Here is a 15,168-nt window from a genome sequence, read left to right as displayed (position 1 = left end):
GGACACGGGCCACTTAAGCGACCCGTTCCGTACTATCAGAATAACCGAGCGGTGTTATCGTCGACCTCGACGGTTCGATTAATTATCGGGCGTACTCAGCCCACTACCAACCCTTTACGTGAAGCAAGATGAGGATTCAATGGAGGAAAAGACGAAGCGAAGCGGGAGAACAGTTCAACAATAAAGCACATTTATTCGCGACGAACGGAAAGCACACAAATACAATTCCACCAAATGCACACAAAAAAAAAGAAAACACAATTCCATTTACACAAAAAGCAAACATAAAAGTGAAAACACAGTGCAGAGCTAATACCGACTACCGAGCACACGGCAACACTTATACAATTCTACTTCACAGACGGCGCCGACAACACATACCCAAAACCAAGGAAAAGAAATCCCCCAAGAATGAGGCAGGCCTGAGGCCGAGACCGGGTCGCGCCTACCCGTCTGGTGATGAGACGCGGAGCGGCGATGGCGCCGCACTCCGCGGGCCTCGCGGACAGTGCCTGGCAGGGGTGGGAAAAAGGGGCCCCCTTGGTCGCACTATCTCAGCGCGGGGGGAAACAGGAGGGGGTTGTTGATGCTCGGGGTATAGAGGATCTTTATTATCCCTGGTGTGCGTCTCCACCTCGGCCAGGTCGCGCTGCCGGCCTCCCTCGGGCGTGCAGCTCCTGGCACCGACGCGAGCACCCCCTCCCTCGTCCGACTCTCTTCAGCTTCTCCAGCCACTACAGGCTTCGGGCTCCAGACTTCCACACTCGTCCCCTCCGTTCCGACTCCTTCTCGTTCTCGTTCTCCTTCTCGTTCTCGTTCTCGTCCTCCTTCGTTCCGACTCCTTCTCGTTCTCGTTTGCGACTCTCTCCTGACTGACGAACACCGTCCTTTTATCCCCCCGTAACTTCGCCTTTGACCCCCTCCCTTTGACCTTTCACCTCGCTCCCCATTGGCCCGAGAAAAAGTGGGCGTGAAGGCTTTTTGATCCACAAATTTGCATATATCGATCGCCCTGGGGGCGGGGCCAATTCGCCCCTCGCTCACCGATTGGACGGCAAAAAGTGGGCGTGTGTCGTTTTTGATCCGTTTTTGAAGCACAAAATCCGTGATTTTGTACACGCTGTTCGACGCGCGTTCTGCATGAGTCCAACACCGGTACCCACAGCGGGGCAAGAACGGTGGCGATGCTACGGTGGCGAGGTGTGACGGGAAGGTCGTGGCGGTTGTGGTGAAGCGGTGGTTGTGGTTGTAATTGTGATGGTAATCCTGGCGGTTGGTCCAAAATAAAGATAGTAAAAGAAAAACGGCTATCCTGAAGAGTCGCAGCTCGCATAAATGACATGTATTCCCACTAGACAACGGGTTTGGGCCTAACTACACATGCACTTACCGAGATACCTCACCTAAGGGACCTGAATGGTGGTTTGCGAATCTGGTAACCACAACAATATCAAGAGAACATGTGACGATGTCACAGCATCAACCCTTCATAATATGCCAAAACACTTCAAGGACTCATTGCAATGTTTTCAACAAGCACCAGCGAAGATCATCGAGCTTTGCATTCCATGGAATACCACAAAGAGAACCTGCACACAACTCCTTGAATGAGCGTGCTTGATACACGGCGCAGGATGACGTGGCACATTGAAAAGTGCATTTCGGGACCTTACGATGTGCAAACTGGTTGAGTTGAGTGAGGTGAGCAGGTCCATGGGTATCGTTACTTTCATTTAAGGTGCAAACTATGGATGGATGGGAATGCCAATTGTGGGCTCGACACGATTGGTTCCATGTCTGAGAGAATTATAGGACATTCTATGCATGGGATGAAGAATCCCATCTCCACCGTGTCAGATGTCCTTCAAAGATCCACACTTGTTATGTTCACTGGTTAAACTGCATTTGACGCATTGCTTGAGAGCATAGGTAATAATCCGAGTGTCCATATACATTCACAAATGACATGTCCATGATTAAACGACCCGAGTCGTGCAAGATTATTATTTACTTTCCATTCAGAAGTCAATGCCATAACTCACCATATCTTGTGTATCATGGAGTGTACTGCACAAGCTCTCTGCACCCATCACCATGGAAATCCCTGCCTCTGTCAAAACTACAGCCAGGAAGAGCCAACAGTGAAGTTAGTTGGTTTGTTCTTATTGAACAACAACAACAACAACAACAACAACAACAATAAAACATTCCTTGCAATAGTGGTTGTAGCACGATCATTTGCTTTGATACTCCATTTTGACATTTGGCAGGATGCTGTGGAACAGGGTGAGCAAAGTGCGGTCGAACGAGGGGACTGTGAGGTGAAAAGGAACAGTCAAAACATCCACCAAATTCACTCAGATACAAGGAACACCTTTCCTTCCATTGTGTTTGATCGTTCAAGCCAAGTTTGGCTCACAAGTTACCGTTAAAACACTGAAATGTCTGCATTTGTCGAACAACAACAACATTGTGTATCAATAAAATTAAAGATCCAATATAACGAAACCCAATATAATGGACCCTTTAGAACCCTGTAAAATTACCACTTACAATTACCCTTTATAATATGACCCTTCAGAATTAAACACGGTGGGTTAGAAAGGTTGTTCTTCTTCATGTTTGACGGGTGGATGTATGGATGGAAAGACGGATGGATGGACAATGGACATTGCCAAATACTGAAGAAGCTTCACCGGTTAAAAAATAAATTAAAAAATCCCTCATTAAACTCCGTTCTTTATGTTTGTCCAGTACTCATGGTACTGGCAGTCATCGTTCGCCTTTTGGCAGGACGTCCAGCTAGGTAGATGGCTATATGGTCCGAGGTACATAGCATCCCTAAAACGAAACTAGTTGTTGATAGGGAATTCCGTTCTTTGGGTTCATCATTTCTCGCCGCAGCCGTCGTCGGCTGAATTAATCGATCGGTCTATTTATTTCACAACGTCCCACCTCGGTCATGCATTTATTTTATACCGCATCGCGGAGGGAATTCCGCACACAGAAATAGAGGCCTACGCGGGAAATTCGATTTTTTTTTTTCAACGAAGTAACGTATTGCGATTTGGATAGCACATGATAAGACATGTTTTGAGACAGGTTTTGAGCAAAACTATTTGTATTGATTGCTGAGCTCTGCAAGGACTTGAAATTATCTTCGAATCTTCACACCTATTTCTTTATTTCAGGCGCCATGTCGAGTCGCTGTGCGCTGTGCCCGGAGTTTGTTGCTGAATCTCCCTCTGAATTTCAACCCGATGGAGAAACCGTGCAGGTCGGGGCCAAGGCGAGGTCTACAATTGTTGATGCCAGTCACCAGAGAGAAGACGGCAGAGACCAGTATCTCAGCACTGCCCAGCCACTCATAGTTCATGTGTCCTGTAGGAAGGTTTATACTCGAAAGAACACTATCATTTCCCATACGAAGAATCTAAGCCCCTATGGTGATAACATTGAAACCCCCTTTCTTCGTTCTACTGAACAGCGTTCGAGTAAATTTGACATAACCAAGGACTGTCTGATTTGTGGTGAGGAGGCAAATGAAAACAGAACGAGGAAGGGTACCAACAAAGACGTTGATAGAGTGTGCAGTTGTGAAACATTACCATTCATCCAGAAGATCAAGACACATGCTGAAGATCGAAATGATGAAATTGGCAGAAAGGTGCTGTGTCATGTAGCCACAACCATAGATCTTCCCGCAGCCGAGGCCAAGTACCATAATCGCTATCGTCTCAATTTCTTTCGAACTAAGAAACCACGCTCAGAGCACATTGAGGACAAGAAGAAAGCCTTCGACTTCCTCTGTGACTTTCTCAAAGACAACTCGGAGCGCCAGTTTTCGATAAGTGAGTTGGAAGAGATAATGAAAGAGAACATGCATGATGAGGCTGAAGTATATACCAGAAAGCATCTTGAACATAAACTGAAGGAGCATTTTGGTGACAGCTTGGTTGTTACATCATTCGCAAGAAAACCCAATGTATTGACATTTCGCACAGCTTTTAGTGCAATCGTAAACAAGTCTTGGTACGATGACAGGAATCCTGATCCTCAGTCTGAGAACCAGCACATGGCTAGAACAGTCGCTGAAATAGTGTCTGCGGACATCCGTTCCATGCCTTGTGAATGTGATGTGTACCCCTCCCCTCATTCTCTACAACTTAATTCTCTGCAAAAGGCAGTTCCTCAGACATTCCATAGTCTAGTTGAGAGAATCATATTTCAGCGAGGTCGCCATGCCCAAAATACAACACTGACTCAGCGTAAGAGCGTTGCGATTGAACAAGCTATCATATCAGCCACACGCCCCAGTTCTTTCCTGTCCCCATTGCTAATAGGTCTAGGTGTATATATGCACAGGAAATATGACTCAGAGAATCTCATAAACATGTTGCATGCTTTTGGCTTCTGTTGCTCATACGAGGAGGCCAGGAGATATCAGTGGTCAGCTCTTTATGGTTCATCCCCATTCCCTACTAATGATGATGCATTTGTTCAGTTTGTCTTTGACAATGCTGACCACGACGTCAAGTCTCTCGATGGCCATGGCACCTTTCACGGTATGGGTAGCATCGATGATGACATGGGGCATGATGTAGATTGATTGCACTCCTACGCCATCTTGTACATCTCACGCAAGAACATTCTTCCATAGTTCATTGGAGAAGAATCATGTTCACACTTGCTAAGTTCCATTGTGTGATAATATTCACTGTTATACCCTATGGAACTCATTTAATGTAGCTAACATATATGTTGTTCTTCTTTATGATCAATAAATGTTTTTGTGGAACTTGCACACTTATTTGATTCCTAGTATCATGACATGGGTATAGATTACAAACAGCACCTTTCTAAGTCGATCGATCGGTTACTGAGACATTACAAGGTTTCCATCATTGCGGATGCCATATTGGATTTGTGCTAAGTAGATATGACTGGAGATGATTAATTTTGCTTTCATTGGATTATTTGGGGTAGAAAAGATAGGAATAGACACCAAAAGCAACATCCTATGTTCAATAGTTTACGAGCTATGCCGATTTCATGATTTGAGTGGCGGTGTGGCGGCCATCTTGAATTTTGGAAAAACGCCCCATGGGATTCTTCGGGACTTTCTTGTGAGATATCTAACAGGTCTCTCGGGTCACTGTCCAAAAATTCAGCTTTGACACCCAAACTTCGACCCAAAATGCTAAAATCAGTAGACTAATGTAATTATCTTCATTCCAAAACCATAACAGCTCTTATTTAATCACAATGAGCCTGTAGTTTACTCAGGAAGGTTACAGAGCTGAGTGGCTACGCTGGGTACAGCAGCCACACTAAAAATGCCAAGAGTGGACTTGCACCTTCCATAGCATGAAGTCGCCCAGGGCTGAGCAACACTTCCCCATCTGAAATGTGTCGATCAAAAGTCTCCGTTTCTGTCGCTGAGATCGAAGAGCCACTGGTGGAGTCCGTTGAAGGTTCCACCGGTGGATCCCTGAGCGTTGGGGAGACCGGGGGTGTCGATTTCAGTTGAGAGTCAGGGTCATCGAGTGGCTGAAATGCGATTAAACTCCGAGGCTCCTCGTCCCGAGCCACAGACATCGTCCTGACAGAAGGCGAGAGGACAATCCAATTACAGTTGCAACCACATGCAGAGAAAGAGAAGCAAAATTACAACAGGAAACCCGTGCAAAATAATCCATACAGCATCCGAGATCATAAAAATATGACCGCGCATCCTTAAGCGCACATGGATCAGGATCAGGAGCAAGTCATTCAAACCCCCTGCAGATCGCAGACCCCTGAGACCATGATTTTTTTTAATGTCATGAACAAACTTTGGGACATCACGGGTGATGAAGGTTGTGGTCAAGTTTCATTGAAATTGTGTGTGTGTGTGTGTAGTTTCGGAGAAGAGAGCAAATACGTATTTTAGGGGGCTCAACCCACCCCCCCCCCCCCGCAACCTCCCACAGACCATACACTCACATAAACGTAAAAAATGCACGAACAAGTTTATTACGACGACAAAATACAATTATCATAGCCGGCAATTCACTGGTCATATAAACGATGAAAAAGCACGTGGAGGGTAATCAATAACAATGGGCCGTCTCATCAAAAAACAGAACATACGCTCCGTTCCGGAAATACATTGTAAGGGTATTTGTATTCAAGATTACGTTGAAGTTGCAGAAAGTTTTAATCCACATCTTGTAAACACGGGCCCAAACCTCACTCAAAATGGACGTCATATGTAAACAAGGGCCCAAACCTCACTCAAAATGGACGTCATATGTAAACAAGGGCCCAAACCTCACTCAAAATGGACGTCATATGTAAACAAGGGCCCAAACCTCGCTCAAAATGGACTTCATATGTAAACAAGGGCCCAAACCTCACTCAGAATGGACTTCATATGTAAACAAGGGCCCAAACCTCACTCAAAATGGACTTCATATGTAAACAAGGGCCCAAACCTCACTCAAAATGGACCTCATATGTAAACAAGGGCCCAAACCTCACTCAAAATGGACGTCATATGTAAACAAGGGCCCAAACCTCACTCAAAATGGACGTCATATGTAAACAAGGGCCCAAACCTCGCTCAAAATGGACGTCATATGTAAACAAGGGCCCAAACCTCACTAAAAATGGACGTCATATGTAAACAAGGGCCCAAACCTCACTCAAAATGGACTTCATATGCACACAAGGGCCCAAACCTCACTCAAAATGGACGTCATATGTAAACAAGGGCCCAAACCTCACTCAAAATGGACGTCATATGTAAACAAGGGCCCAAACCTCGCTCAAAATGGACTTCATATGTACACAAGGGCCCAAACCTCGCTCAAAATGGACCTCATATGTAAACAAGGGCCCAAACCTCACTCAAAATGGACTTCATATGTAAACAAGGACCCAAACCTCACTCAAAATGGACATCATATGTAAACAAGGGCCCAAACCTCACTCAAAATGGACGTCATATGTAAACAAGGGCCCAAACCTCGCTCAAAATGGACGTCATATGTAAACAAGGGCCCAAACCTCACTCAAAATGGACGTCATATGTAAACAAGGGCTCAAACCTCACTCAATATGGACCTCATGTAAACAAGGGCCCAAACCTCACTCAAAATGGACTTCATATGTAAACAAGGGCCCAAACCTCACTCAAAATGGACTTCATATGTAAACAAGGGCCCAAACCTCACTCAAAATGGACGTCATATGTAAACAAGGGCCCAAACCTCACTCAAAATGGACGTCATATGTAAACAAGGGCCCAAACCTCGCTCAAAATGGACGTCATATGTAAACAAGGGCCCAAACCTCGCTCAAAATGGACTTCATATGTAAACAAGGGCCCAAACCTCGCTCAAAATGGACCTCATATGTAAACAAGGGCCCAAACCTCGCTCAAAATGGACTTCATATGTAAACAAAGGCCCAAACCTCACTCAAAATGGACGTCATATGTAAACAAGGGCCCAAACCTCGCTCAAAATGGACGTCATATGTAAACAAGGGCCCAAACCTCACTCAAAATGGACCTCATATGTAAACACGGGCCCAAACCTCACTCAAAATGGACTTCATATGTAAACACGGGCCCAAACCTCGCTCAAAATGGACCTCATATGTAAACACGGGCCCAAACCTCGCTCAAAATGGACCTCATATGTAAACACGGGCCCAAACCTTGCTCAAAATGGACGTCATATGTAAACAAGGGCCCAAACCTCACTCAAAATGGACGTCATATGTAAACAAGGGCCCAAACCTCGCTCAAAATGGACCTCATATGTAAACACGGGCCCAAACCTCGCTCAAAATGGACATCATATGTAAACAAGGGACCAAACCTCGCTCAAAATGGACCTCATATGTAAAAAAGGGCCCAAACCTCACTCAAAATGGACTTCATATGTAAACAAGGGTCAAACCTCGCTCAAAATGGACCTCATATGTAAACAAGGGACCAAACCTCGCTCAAAATGGACCTCATATGTAAACAAGGGCCCAAACCTCACTCAAAATGGACCTCATATGTAAACAAGGGCCCAAACCTCGCTAAAAATGGACGTCATATGTAAACAAGGGCCCAAACCTCGCTCAAAATGGACGTCATATGTAAACAAGGGCCCAAACCTCGCTCAAAATGGACCTCATATGTAAACAAGGGGCCAAACCTCGCTCAAAATGGACGTCTTATGTAAACAAGGGCCCAAACCTCACTCAAAATGGACCTCATGTAAACAAGGGCCCAAACCTCACTCAAAATGGTCCTCATATGTAAACAAGGGGCCAAACCTCGCTCAAAATGGACCTCATATGTAAACAAGGGGCCAAACCTCACTCAAAATGGACGTCATATGTAAACAAGGGCCCAAACCTCACTCAAAATGGATCTCATGTAAACAAAGGCCCAAACCTCACTCAAAATGGACCTCATGTAAACAAAGGCCCAAACCTCGCTCAAAATGGAGGTCATATGTAAACAAGGGCCCAAACCTCACTCAAAATGGACGTCATATGTAAACAAGGGCCCAAACCTCGCTCAAAATGGAGCTCATATGTAAACAAGGGCCCAAACCTCACTCAATATGGACCTCATGTAAACAAGGGCCCAAACCTCGCTCAAAATGGACCTCATGCAAACAAGGGCCCAAACCTCACTCAAAATGGTCCTCATATACATCAGCTGTTCAAAATTCATCCAATGTGTCGTCATTTATATTGTTCACTAACGATTCAAATATTTTCTCATCACTCCGAGACCCTCATACCCTTCTCAGTTCAGTAAGTATTGAATTCAAGTTTGTTAATGATTGGATACGAGCAAACAAACTGTCTCTTCATCGAGATAAAACTAATTACTTGCTATCTCGCAATTAAATTACAAAACTTCCTGGACATATTAGTGTGAACGAAAAACACTCAGACAGAGTTGACTCGATGAAACTTCTTGGATTGTTCATTGATTGTAATTACCTCCATCACCAAAGGTGGAGGAGGTTATGTTTTCACCCCTCTCTGCCTCTTTGTTTGTTTGTTTGTTTGCAGGATATCTCAACATGTTGTGGACGGATTCGGATGACACGAATTTTAAAAGTGATTCTTCACCATTGAGCGATAGAGCTAAACCGATATATAGCACAATATCTCAGAAAGTTATTGGCCGTGACCCGCGACATGCTCTACTGGATTCTGCATTGCGTGGCAGAGGTATGGGCTCCACCGAGTGCCCTTCTAGTTTATCATGGAAAGAACAAACCGACTATCTGTAAAAATTGCTCTCACGAAATGTTGGTATTATTAATAAGTTATAGAGGTTTTCGCAGTACATGTGTTACTTGTCGTTTACTATACCCTTGTCTTACCTTCCTTAAACTATGGAATTTTAACCTGGGGAAACACATCAAATGGAGAGAATTTTGTTTCAAAAACGAGCACTTTCAATTATTAATGACTAGCAGAGTACTGAGTACCCACCCACCCTATTGGTGATCTAGTTCCCAGCATGAAACACGTTCTTGTAACGCATACCTCGATTTGGGTGGTGTATAGGCAACGGACAACTCAGTCCAGGCAAAAAAAAACAAACAAAAAAACCCCCGGATTACGTGTAGGAAGCAAAAACATACCGACTGCTTATAATTCAAAACACCTCACTGCACTAGAAAACGTGGTGACAGGAATACTGAACTGTAAATAACGCAGACTTGTAATACCCTCCCCCACCTGGAGGTGGCGCACATGATACACATTTACATTGAGAACTTGTGTCCCTCCATCCATCCATCCATCCATCCATCCATCCATGGGGACCATACTCTGTACAGAGCGTCTGTGCTGCCGAAGCAGTATCCTGGGCTATTGGGCACAATCCTGGACGGGTCGCCACTCCGAGTCAGAATACTCGAATGGCTCAATGATCACAGCAAGCTGGTACTCATTTTGCCGACCTCAAAAGGATGACAGGATGAATGAACCCCACCTGGTATTAATTCAATGGCTGAGCATGATTTGAACTCGGGACCCGAGGATCCCAAGCCCACCACCCCCACCATGAAGCCAACACCAGGCAATGTGTCCCTTCCCTACCCCCATGACCACCGGCAAAGATAAAAACACCCCTATACATTAATTGGGGTCACGCTGATCCTTTAAAGCAAGTCTGGATGTCATCAGCCCAGAACTGTCGGAGGAGCAGCGTCACAAACACTCAAACAAACTCTCAAACAAACACAGAAACAAACACAGAATCATCAGTCCGTGAGTTATCGAAAGGATCCTGGTTTTCGCTCTCATACTGATGCGATATTTCTCAGAAATAAGATTCTGAAAGTTCATGATTTGTACAATCTTAATTTAGGTAAACTTGTTTTAATTGAATACTGATATGTGACCCAATGCATGGAATCTTTATTTATCAGAAACAATTAAATTCACATTTATTCACATGTAACCCAGGTTTTTTTTTTACTTTTCTTATACAGAGCTGACAGTTACCTATACACCGCCCAAATAAAGGTATGCGTCAGAACAACGTGATGCATGCTTGGAGCAAGATCGCCCGTCGGCGGGTACTCTGCTGGTAATTATAATTTACAAAACAAACTGTTATTTTATCGTTTTATGTACATGTTGTTTTGCTATATTTCAATGTTGTTTGTATGAGAACTTGAAGCGTGAAATAAATCAAACCAAACCAATCCATGAGACAATGTAGAAGATATCAGGAATTCACGTGGGATGTAACAGAAGGTGCTGACGAGTTCATATTAAAAGTTTGGAGGAAAGAGCATTAAGGATTGGTTGTGCCAAGGGGGAAAATATGATTCACAAAATGATTTTGTGGAGGAATTTCAATGGTTTGCTGACTTCTTTGTTTGATATGGCATTCCTGGGAGAGAACACAGGAGAAGTGATTCCCAAAATGAGAAGCAAAACTGGTGGTCTGCTCAGCAACAACGATGAGAAATACTGATGATGCCTGTGATTGCAGACTCCCCAACATCGCAAACATTCCCAATTTTGTTTTTAGTTACTGGATCTACACCAAGGTATAAACACAGATACCTGGTGACGTCATCATTTACAGCTGAGTGCACACACCGAATGGCAATGGGTTGCAGGGAAAACTCACATTGGATGCGGCGACTTTTTCGGTTCTTCTCCGACATCACAATCTGGGCTCAGGGCTTCCTCTGTCAATGGGAGATCACATCCTGACCAGGGATTTTGTCCATACATATCTGGGGAAGCGGAACCTTCTTGGGGAGGCGTAGGTTCTGGTGAAACTGCCAGTTTGATCACATCAGGATCAATGCTCATGTGTTGTATTTCTGGGGGTAAGAGAAGGAAAGGTACAACTCAAGCCATGGGCACGAAGGTGATCCAACAATTCAATGAGCTAAGGTATCACTGGCAAGGTTCATCGAGTGCAAGTGGAAAGCAGGAAAACGATGAATACTGAGCATATCAAGAAAGATATGTCCAAATGTGAACTTACCCCACTCCTCCCCCTCGACCCCCACACCTCCCACTCCCTCCCAACACCCAACCTCTCAACAGAGAATGGCGAGTGAAGTGAACAAGTCAAAATAATAACTATAAATCCAAAGACAAAATAAAAAAGAGAAGGTGGTATGTTCTGGGTAGAGCTTTGTATATGAACCTACGATGTAGTGAAGAATCTTTAGGTTCTTCTGTCACCACAACCTGAGGCTTGCATTGCAGAGCCTCTTCTCCAGACATCGTTGACGGAGGTGTTGGCTTTGGCACAGCGATGCACTCTCTTTGTGTTGGTGATGGGACAGGAGATGGTGTTTGTTTTAGCGTAAATTCACGGCTCGAGTTATCCACCTGCGCAGACAAAAGGAAAACATGAGGCTCTTTAATCTGTAGAATGAAGAACTTGTCATGGGGTGAAGGATAGTGGCAATCTGGATCCGTGGACAAGTAGAACAATGTATGAAATCAACAGGACGTTGGTCGAGGTATGTTAATCACTGTGAGAAGAAAGGATAAGTTGATGTTTCAGGTGTTCACCCTTCGTCGGAGGAAATGAGAGTCGACAAATTTGGGTCGAGCGTTACTGTAGTGTGGAAGTGAGTCAGAGGGGGGTGAGGTCATGGGTCAGCAAGCACGTGAGGGGACGAATCACCAATTTTGACAGTGAGGTTCGGGGTTCAAGGGTTAAAGGTCAAGAGGAATGGGAGAAAAGTGAAAATAAAAGAGAAACAAACATTAAGCAAAAGGACGTTCGATCAAAGTTTGTTATTATGAGATTTCATTATAAAAAAGGTTCAAGTTCACAGTAAAGAAAACCAAGCAAACAGTACTGAAGGTGAATTTGCAGCAGCACACACTGTGTACCCCATTGGCAGGTTGCCCATCAGTTGAAGACAGTTGTAGATCTGGTGGTTGCTCTGTGGACCTACTCCTTCCAACAAGATCAACAACCATCTCTTTGAGAGCATTAGTGACAAGGCGAGATACAAGGGCAGAATCCACAGGTGTTTTGGACAACTCAACGGCCTGAATGTGAGAGCTCTCACCTAGGGACAGGAGGTGTGAGTACAGACAGGAGTCAATACTTCCTCACATCACACTGTATGTAAAATAACTCAGCTTTTAGCACCGTGTCAAGTCATTAATCGTATAATGAATCATATTTTATTCGGGTATTGTATTATGAATCATCTTTTAATACCGTATCTGATATAAACGGAAGAGATGTGTGTGTGTGTGTGTGTGTGTGTTGTTTTTTTGTGTCTATTAATTATGTACATCTATTAATTAATTACGTACTATTGGAATGCACCTTTTGACCCTTTAGACTGCTAAGAACCACCCTTTTGACCTTTGAAGACCCTTTAAGACCCTTAAGACCACCAAAACCCCAAAAGCCCTGAAATTAAGGGTCCCAAGGCTTCTCGGCTGGGAAACCTGTTGTTATTGCTCAGACTAGCAAAAATGGCCAAAGCCGTGAAGACAATGAAAATTTGTTCCAATGGACCAACGAGCCCCTTAATTGTATCAATAATCCAGTTTTAATTCCAAATTGAATTTTGAATCAGCTTTTAATACAGAATTGGATAATCATTCATCTCATAATACCATATTGTGTAATCAATCATCTTTTCATACCGTATTGTATAATCATCTTTTAATGTTGTATCGTAAAATTAATCATCTCATCATAGCATATTGTATAATTCATCATCTTTTAATGCTGTATTGTAAAATTCATCATCTTTTTAAAAAGTATTGATTAATTAATCGTCTTTTAAACCTGTATTGCATAATTAACAATCTTTAAAAAAAGTATGATATAATCAATCATTTCATAATACCATGTTGGAAAATAATTCAACGAATCATACCGTATTATAAAATCAATAATCTTTTAATACCGTATTATATAATTAATCATCTCATCATTCCGTATTATATAATTAATCATCTTTTAATACCGTATTGTATAATTAATCATCTCATCATTCCGTATTATATAATTAATCATCCTTTAATACAGTATTGTTTTATTAATCATCTCATCATACCATATTATAACATCAATCATCTTTCAATACTGTATTGTATAATTAATCATCTCATCATACTGTATTATATAATTAATCATCTTTTAATACCGTATTGTATCATTAATCATCTCATAATACCGTATTATATAATCAATCATCTTTTAATACCATATTGTATAATCAATCATCTCATCATACCGCATTATATAATCAATAATCTTTTAATACCGTATTGTATAATTCATCATCTCATAATTATATAATCAATTATATAATCAATCATCTTTTAATACCGTATTGTATAATTAATCATCTTATCATACGGTATTATGTAATCAATCAACTTTTAATGCCGTATTATATAATTAATCATCTTTTAATGCCGTATTGTATAATAAATCATCTCATCATACCGTATATATATATCAATCTTCTTTTAATATCGTATTTTAAAATTAATCATCTCATAATACCGTATTATATAATCAATCATCTTTTAATACTGTATTGTATAATCAATCATCTCGTCATACCGTGTTATATAATCAATAATCTTTTAATACCGTATTGTGTAATTAATCATCTCATCATACCGTATTATATAATCAATCATCTTTTAATACCGTATTGTATAATTAATCATCTTATCATACGGTATTATATTATCAATCATCTTTTAATGCCGTATTATATAATTAATCATCTTTTAATGCCGTATTGTATAATAAATCATCTCATCATACCGTATTATATATCAATCTTCTTTTAATATCGTATTTTAAAATTAATCATCTCATAATACCGTATTATATAATCAATCATCTTTTAATACCGTATTGTATAATCAATCATCTCGTCATACCGTGTTATATAATCAATAATCTTTTAATACCGTATTGTATAATTAATCATCTCATCATACCATATTATATATCAATCATCTTTTAATACCATATTGTATAATTAATCATCTCATCATTCCGTATTATATAATCAATCATCTTTTAATGCCGTATTATATAATTAATCATCTTTTAATGCCGTATTGTAAAATAAATCATCTCATCATACCGTATTATATAATCAATAATCTTTTAAGACCATATTGATAATTAGTCATCTCATAATACCGTATTATATAATCAATCATGTTTTAATGCCGTATTATATAATTAATCATCTGTTAATGCCGTATTATATAATTAATCATCTTTAAATACCGTATTGTATAATTAATCATCTTTTAATATCGTATCGTAAAATTAATCATCTTTTAATGCTGTATTATATAATTAATCATCTTTTAATGCCGTATTATATAATTAATCATCTATTAATACCGTATTGTATAATTAATCATCTTTTAAGATCGTATCATAAAATTAATCATCTCATAATACCATATTGTCTAGTTCATCATCTGAATCAAGAGATGTTTGGTACTACAGAACTTCAATATGGATGCAAACAAACATGACATCATAGTGACCGAAGCTTTTCGTGCTGCACTCTTCAGAGCAAAAATCGCAGCAAGTGAAGGAGGACGTGAAGGCACGTGCTTATATCTGCTTCATCTGCCATTGCACAGCACCTGGTTGCCAACCCTATC

At 41.6% G+C, this 15,168-nt stretch overlaps 2 protein-coding genes across 15 annotated transcripts in view; one reads left to right on the top strand and one right to left on the bottom strand.

Moving 5' to 3' along the window:
• LOC147022546 (uncharacterized) overlaps nucleotides 1–4,885 on the top strand; it is a 28,298-nt gene extending 23,413 nt beyond the window's left edge. Inside the window, exon 2 of the mRNA XM_085887225.1 lies at nucleotides 3,192–4,885. Within this exon, the coding sequence (XP_085743351.1) occupies nucleotides 3,197–4,609 (1,413 nt within the window). The 5' untranslated portion in view covers nucleotides 3,192–3,196 and the 3' untranslated portion in view covers nucleotides 4,610–4,885. The remainder of the gene's footprint in view (nucleotides 1–3,191) is intronic.
• The window catches only part of KIAA0586 (KIAA0586 ortholog), a 389,421-nt gene that overhangs the window by 52,024 nt on the left and 322,229 nt on the right, over nucleotides 1–15,168 (bottom strand). For all 14 annotated transcript variants that reach the window (XR_015059775.1, XR_015059776.1, XR_015059777.1 and 11 more), the window contains 5 exons: nucleotides 12,388–12,569; nucleotides 11,691–11,874; nucleotides 11,156–11,354; nucleotides 5,358–5,602; nucleotides 2,043–2,119 (listed from right to left, as the gene is read on the bottom strand). Coding sequence is in view for 11 of the 14 variants with exons in the window: in XM_085887220.1 (XP_085743346.1) it covers nucleotides 2,043–2,119; nucleotides 5,358–5,602; nucleotides 11,156–11,354; nucleotides 11,691–11,874; nucleotides 12,388–12,569 (887 nt within the window). In the remaining 3 variants the exon portion in view is untranslated. The remainder of the gene's footprint in view (nucleotides 1–2,042; nucleotides 2,120–5,357; nucleotides 5,603–11,155; nucleotides 11,355–11,690; nucleotides 11,875–12,387; nucleotides 12,570–15,168) is intronic.

Source organism: Eptatretus burgeri, chromosome 7 (genome assembly GCF_056783735.1).
Source record: "Eptatretus burgeri isolate ZD-2024b chromosome 7, Ebu_testis_v1, whole genome shotgun sequence".
Taxonomy (NCBI): Eukaryota; Metazoa; Chordata; class Myxini; order Myxiniformes; family Myxinidae; genus Eptatretus; species Eptatretus burgeri.
This window is presented reverse-complemented; position numbering and strand designations above follow the sequence as displayed.